The sequence below is a fragment of the Giraffa tippelskirchi genome, chromosome 1 (genome assembly GCF_054371585.1).
Source record: "Giraffa tippelskirchi isolate mGirTip1 chromosome 1, T2T-mGirTip1v1.2.pri, whole genome shotgun sequence".
In the NCBI taxonomy this organism is placed as follows: domain Eukaryota; kingdom Metazoa; phylum Chordata; class Mammalia; order Artiodactyla; family Giraffidae; genus Giraffa; species Giraffa tippelskirchi.
Window position 1 is genome coordinate 142,980,277 of NC_137275.1, and position 7,672 is coordinate 142,987,948.

General features: G+C 43.8%; 1 protein-coding gene across 1 annotated transcript; it reads left to right on the top strand.

The window, feature by feature from the left end:
* The first annotated feature begins 5,753 nt into the window (after nt 1-5,753).
* LOC145537961 (interferon tau-like) lies at nt 5,754-6,341 on the top strand. Its single transcript, XM_081569060.1, has one exon. It carries the CDS (start codon nt 5,754-5,756, stop codon nt 6,339-6,341), a length of 588 nt encoding a protein of 195 aa, XP_081425186.1.
* Nucleotides 6,342-7,672: the final 1,331 nt, after the last annotated feature.

Below are 7,672 nucleotides of genomic sequence, written 5' to 3' on the forward strand. Positions count from 1 at the left end.
CTCAAGTCTTGACAATCACAGAAAATGAGGTGAAGCCCCTCTGGCATTCTTTTATTTCCCTTTGTCTTAACCCTAGGATGAGATGGCACGAAACCCAGGAGGAGAGAGACAAACTTCAACCAGCAAATCACTATAGAGAATATAAGTTCCTAAGTCTTTTGTTGTGATTTAAATTTAAAACGAAACATCATGAGTAGGTAAAGAAACGAGGCTATTTCTCCCTGACACAGCCCGGCCTCATGGCTCCGCAGTCTCAGCACGAAATATACATGGATAGACATTGCGGCCCAACCCAAGTATGCACTGAATGAACAACTAAAGGTCACCGATTTCTGTGATATAAGCTTATAATGATATATAACACCATCACTGAATTCCCTATAGCCAACTCAGACATTCTGAGCAAAACATATGTTCAACAGTTTAAGTAAAAAGTTTGAATGATAAAAGCTGTAGTGGCAAACTAAGCATTGTCTAGTAAAGGTGAAACAATTGCACTTGCATAATGCCTCCACCTATGGAGTATTCTTGCCTGGAAAATCCAATGGACACAGGAGTCTGGCGGGCTACAGTCAACGGGGTCGCAAAGAATCGGACACCACTGAGCGACTAACACACACACTCGTAGACAAAAACACACTGTAGCTCTCAGCGTCTTATGGCTGCTGACCCTTGATAACGTGGGACACAGGGCAGAAGAGGAGGTCAGCACTGAGAACTCCAGTCCTCCACAAAAACACTGCAGGGAGAGGGTGGGGATTCTGGAAGATGAATGATTTTGCAAACAAAGGGACAAGCCCCTCCACAGTAAAATCCTCAACGTCTCAAAGTGGTAAGCCTGCCCTCACGAGTGAGTCCCAGAGAGTTTGGGCTGAGGACACTGTCATTCCAGACGAAAAGTGCTATTAGAGGTGAAAACTACCTTGTGAGTGAGGCAGTGTTGGAAATACAATGAATTATCTTGGTTTAGAATCTTCACACTTAAGTGCACCACAAAGAACCAGGATTCCTGGTGGGGGTATTGGCACAGCCTATAGAGGACTATAGATCTACCGTTAAAAAAACAAAAAACAGTGGAAAGAAATGGTGATGTCTAGTATATTATTCTTGACTGTCAACATGAAGAAAAAAGTCAGAACCTAAAAGTTGAGAGTTATGTTGTGTTTGGTTGGGTACTGGCACAGCTTGTAGAGGACTATACATCTACTGTAAAAAAAAAAAAATGGTGAAAAGAATAGCGATGTCTCGGATATTATTCCTGACTGTCAACTTGAAGAGAAAAGTCACAACCTAAAAGCTGAGAGTTAAGTTTTATTTGGTGGGAATTCAGGAGACAGTATTTCAAGTCACCCTGAGAGAAGTGCTCCAAGGACGTGGGGGGAGGAGCCAGGTTCCACAGAAGTTTGCAAGAGAGGGAAGGTAGTCCGAACCTCAAAATATTTTGGTGACTCGGAGAAAACCCGGTATCTCAAGTTACGGAATTTAGCACTTTGCTATGCATGGCAGGATGCAAGAGTCGGGGCTCACTGAAATCATTCTTTTCATGCATCTTGGCTATCCTGGGGCCGTGCGCCTTGCATTTTTCCCCATCCCGAGTTCCCTTGGGCTCACATTAGGGAGTGGCTGCAATCTGACAGCTGTCAGACCAGAGGTATATTCCTCCTTCCTGAGCACCCTGGAGGGCTGGAAACTCTGATGACTGTGTCATCCTGCTTTACGGATATGGTAGAAAACAGTTTGTTCCTCGTGGCCTGTGGTCCCAGTGAAATGTAACCTCAGGAACCTGAATGAATGTTCTCAAAAGAGCAGAAACAACCGATTAGCTCATGCACTAACAATTACAAGCCTCTGCTCCGATTAAAACAGAAAATAAAATACAGAAACCTGTAGGGCCTGAGGGACTGTGACCTCGTATGTATAAGATAAGGAGAGAAAAAATGCAGTCCAGAATCAAGGAAAGATTTTGTTCCTGACACAAAGAAAAGGAATCTTTATATATATTAAAATGTGCACAGAAGTATGTACATGTGTATAAGTCTCTACATCCCTACATAACCTCAGCCTTTAATTTGTTTCTCATTTATCTGATACCCATTTGGAGTGATACATCAAAAGTTTAGTGGGAAAACAAAACACTTATTATACAAATTAAAAGTATAGGTTAATTACATTTTCTGGGTCAAATAGAAAATGTCTAAATGAAAACACATAATGGATGTGAGAGAGAAAATTTCTGACAATGAGTACTGTCTTCCCTGTTTAAAGCCTTCCTTTAGATTTATTATTCCCTTTGAAGAATCACCGCACTTGCATCCCTTCCACCTTGACTCAGGAGTAAGACAGAACACAGCCACAAATAGAGGGAGCTCAGAGAATACAACTGTTGCCAACCAATAGCCTGGGGTGTGCCTATTTGGGTAGACTCGAGAACTATTGAGGTAATCCAATCGTAATTCAGGAATTAACCAGGATGTATCCATGTGTGTGTGCGTGCGTGTGGGTGGGTGTGTGTGCATGTGTGCACGAGTGTTTGCTCAGAGAGTGGGGAAGGGCTTCAGTTTAGCCTAGATCTGTCCAGTTTCTGCCTCAGTGTACAGGCTTGTCTTTAGTTTGCTTCTCTCCAACTGACAAATGAGAGGGCTGTCCAATTTGTTTCTTAACTAAGTTTTGTTCCTTTTCTTTCTTCCTTCAACACTTTGGGGCCCCTTTTGGGGGCAAGACTACATCTTCAATTTTTGGTCTCACCTGGCTGTCTTTGTGGAGGCTTCCCAGGTGACACCAGTGGTAAAGAACTTGCGTGTCAATCCAGGAGACATAAGAGACCACGGTTTAATTCCTGGGTCGGGATGATTCGCTGGAGGAGAAAATAGCAACCCACTCAGGTATTCTTGCCTGGAGAATCCCACGGACAGGGGAGCCTGTCCACAGGGTCACAAAGAGTCAGACATGACTGAAGCGACTTAGCACGTGCACGTGGCTGTCTTTGAGACTGTTTGACAACTTTCAAATATTATGATTCCTTCCGTTTTTTGGTTGACCTTTCTTCAACTTACACTTTGCCATACTGTCAGCAGAAAGGACAGTTGTCTATATTCTCATTCATGACATTCAAAATTATATTTGATTTATTTTTGTCCACAAACAACTATCAAGTTTTGCCTTCCGGGAAAGCTGAAATGAGAAACAAAAGAAATCTCTAGTCTTGAAAATCACAGAAAATATGGTGATGCCCCTCTGCCATTCTTTCCCTTCCTTCTGTATTAACCCTAGGATGAAACGGAAAGGAACGCAGTAGGAGAGACAAACTGGCCAGTAAATCAAAAGGCAAAAAATAAGTTCTTCAATTTTTTTTTTTCTTTTGCTGTTCTTTAAATTTAAAACAAAACATCATGAGTAAGTAGAGAACCGAGGCTATTTCTCCCTGACACAGCCTGGGCCTCACTGCTCTGCATTCTGAGCACAGCACAGAGATGGATCGACAAGTCAGCCCAACGGAAGTATGTAGACTGAACGAACACCTGAAGGTGACTGATTTCTGTGACATAAGCTTTTACTAATACAGAACACCATCACTGAGTCACCTATACCCAACTCAGAAATTCTGAGCAGAACAAATCTTGAACACTTTACGTAAAAGAATTGAGCAACAAAAGCTGTCGTGGCAAAATAAAAATTGTCTCCTAAAGGTGTAACAATTGCAATTGGATAATGCCACCACTTACTTAGGTCTCCACACTTCAGATCTCAGCATCTCAGGGCTGCTGACACTTGATAGCTGGCGACATGGATCGGAAGAAGAGGAAGTCATCGCTGAGAACTCCCCTCCTTCACACAAACACTGCACGGGAGAGGGTGGGGATGCTGGAAGATGAATGACTTTGCAAACAAGGAGACAAGCCCCTCCACAGTAGAATTCTGAAGTTCTCAGGATGTGGTTAGCCTGCCCTCATGGGGGAGGCCCAGAGACTTTGGGCTGAGGACACCGTCATTCCAGAGGAGATGTGCTACTAGAGGTGATAACCACCTTGTGAATGAGGTGGTACTGGAAAGACAGTTAATGAGAATCTTCAGACCTACATGCACCAGAAAAGAAGCAGGATTCCTGGTGGGGGTATCGGCACAGCCCGTGGAAGACTAGAGATCGACCATAAAAAGCTGGTTGAAAGAAACCCTGATGTCTCGTATATTGTTCCTGACTGTTGATCTTGAGCCTATTATACAGAGGGAAGTAAGTCAGAAAGAAAAACACTAATGTAGTATATTAATGCATATATATGGAGTTTAGAAAGAAGGTAACAATGACTCTATATGCGCGACAGCAGAAGAGACACAGAGGTAAAGAACAGACTTTTGGACTCTGTGGGAGAAGGTGAGGGTGGGATGATTTGAGAGACTAGCATTGAAATATGTATATTACCGTATGTGAAGTAGATGGCCAGTCCAGGTTGGATGAATGCGACAGGCGCTCAGGGCTGGTGCACCGGGACCGCGCTGAGGGATGGGACAGGGAGGCAGGTGGGAGGGGAGTTCAGGATGGGGGACACATGTACACCCACGGGTGATTCACGTCAATGTATGGCAAAAACCACTGCAATATTGTAAAGTAATAAGCCTCCAAATAAAATAAATCAGTTAATTCAAAAAAGAGAAAAATAGTGACAACCTAAAAGATGAGCGTTATACTTTATTTGGAGGGAATTCGGGAGGCAGTTTCTCAATTCACCTTGAGAGAATTGCTCCAAGGAGGTGAAGGGAAGCGTCAGGTTGTACAGGAATTTGCAAGAACGGGGATGTAGTCTGAACATCAAAGCGTTTTTGTGAATTAAAGAAAACCAGCTATCTCAAGTTAAGGAATTTAGCATTTTCCCCATGTATGGGAAGAGGCAAGTGTCTGGGCTCACTGAACACGTTCCTTTCATGCATCTCAGCTCTCCTGGGGCATTTTTCCTTGCATTTTCTTGCATCTTGCATTTTATCACATCCTGAGTTGCCTTGGGCTCACCGTAGGGAGTAGCTGCAACTTGGTAGCTGTTCGCCCACAGGTGTATGTCCCCTTCCTGAGCACCCTGGAGGGCTGGCAACTCGTGATGACTGTGTCATCCTGGTTTACTGATTAGGCAGGAAATACTCCCCTCCTCATGACCCTGTGGCCCCAGTGAAATGTAATCTCAGGAACCTGAATGAATGTCCTCAAAAGAACAGAAACATCTGAGTCGTTCACTCACTCCTAATTACAAGCTTATCCTGGGTGAGACAGAAAACAAAATACAGATATCAATATGGCCTGAGTGACTGAATTCCTACGTGTAAGATAAGGAGGGAAAAATGCAGTTAAGGATCAAGGAAAACTTATGTTCCTGACAAAATACAAACAGAAGGAATGTTTATTATTATACTTAAATCTGTACATAATAACTATGTACATGTCTATAAGTCTTCGTATTATTGCATAACTTCAGCCTTTATTTAGTATCTCATCTAACTGATACACATGTTCATTGACAAATCCAAAGTTTATTGGGAAAATTAAACTTCTACTGTAAAACTTCAGAGTGTAGATTGACTACATTTTCTAGGTCAAATAGGTAATATCTAAATGAAAGCACAATGAGGAAGTGAGGGAGAAATTTTCGGACAATGAGTACCGTCTTCCCTACTTAAAAGCCTTGCTAGAAAGATTGTCATCAGACACCCTACCTCAAGGTTCACCCAGACGCCGTCTCAGGCAGGCCAGCAGCAGCCTCATCTTCCCCATGGCTTTCGCGGTCTCTCTACTGATGGCCCTGGTGCTGGTCAGCTGCAGCCCTGGAGGATCTCTGGGCTGTAACCGGCCTTGGAACCATGTGTCGGTTGGCAGGCAGAACCTCAGGCTCCTGCGGCAAATGAGCAGACTCTCCCCTCGCTCCTGTCTGCAGGACAGAAAAGACTTCGGTCTTCCCCAGGAGATGCTGGAGCGCGGCCAGTTCCAGAAGGACCAGGCCCTCTCTGTCCTCCACGAGATGCTCAAGCAGTGCTTCAACCTCTTACAGACAGAGCACTCCCCTGCTGCCTGGAACACGGCCATCCGGGACCAGCTCCGCGCTGGACTCATGCAACAGCTGGAGGACCTGGATGCTTGCCCGGGCCTGGTGAAGGGAGAGGATGCCTCTGACCAGGGAAGGATGGGCCCCGTGCTGGCCGTGATGAGGTACTTCCAGGGAATCCGTGACTACCTGAAACAGAAGGAATACAGCGAGTGCGCCTGGGAAATCGTCAGGGTGGAGATGATGAGAGCCCTCTCTTCGTCATCCATCTTGCAGAAAAGGATAAGAAACCTGGGTGGAGCTCTGAAGTCACCTTGAGATGACTCTCACCGACCAAGATGCCACATCAGCCTCGTACACTCACCTGTGCTCATTTCAGAAGACTCTGATTTCTGCTTTAGCCACCAAATTCATTGAATTACTTTAGTTGATACTTTGTCAGTAGTAATAAGCAAGTAGATATAAAAGTATTCAGCTGTAGGGGCATGAGTCCTTAAGTGATGCCTGCCCTGAGGTTATCTGTTGCTGATTTATTTATTCCTCCTTGCATTTAACATACTTAAAATGTTCAGAAATTTATAAAATTACATTTCATCTGTACATCATATTAAAATTTCTAAAGCATCTTTACCATTTCATGTGATTACATTTGTGCTTTGTTATATTTATTAAATCAAAGAAAATGAGTTTCTTCACTCAAAAAGTGAAATCCAAACCCCATTTTAAAACTTTATTAAAGAGTGGGTGGTTACATTTATTTACTCATTCATTCCATTCATATTATACATATAAATTGAGTACCCGAGTGACAGACTGTGTAATTGTCACCAAGGAATACATGTGAATAAACCAAATGCAGTTCCTACGGCATTGAAGCACTCAGTATTACAGAGAATACTGTTTATGTAAACAGTATTGTTTTATTTCGGTTATACTAAAGACTGCAAGGAGAGGTAAAGGAAAAGAATGTCCTCACACGGGAAGCTTTAGGTACAAATGATGCTGGAAAGATAAATAATATTATACATCCTTCCTAAGCTGCCTGCGGGGCTTCCCCGGTAGCTCAGCTGATAAAGAACGCGCCTGCGGAGCAGGAGACTCCAATTCGATTCCTGGGTCAGGAAGATCCCCTGGAGAAGGGAGAGACCAACTCCCCACTCCAGTATTCTTGGGCTTCCCTGGTGGTTCGGTCGCTAAAGAATCTGCCTACAATGCAGGAGACCTGGGTTGCGAAGATCCCAGGAGGAGGGCCCGGCAACCTACTCCAGTATTCTTGTCTGGGGAATCCCCATGGACAGAGGAAGCTGGAGGGCTGTAGCCCGTGGGGTCTCCAAGAGTGTGATACAACTAAGCATAGGGCACAGAAAGTCAACGAATTCTCTTAACTCAGTTTCAAGTCACCAAAATCTGGGGAGACTATTTTAGATAGACATTACCCAAACATAATTATTTCTACCGAGTTTACCTAAGCTCCTTTTCCTCCTTACTCTTAGAGATCACAGACCACTAGTATCAGAGAGCCCAGGTAGATCATTTATATGGCAAAGGCACAAGAGAAATACCAATTCCTTCCAGAAAGCTGGCTTAAAACATTACAAAAGGCTCACTTTGATACAATAGCAGAGCTAGCTGAGGCCATTGTTCTCCAG

Coding starts and splice junctions, on each gene's coding strand:
- LOC145537961 (XM_081569060.1), top strand. CDS start 5,754: ATGGCTTTCGCGGTCTCTCTACTGATGGCCCTGGTGCTGGTCAGCTGC.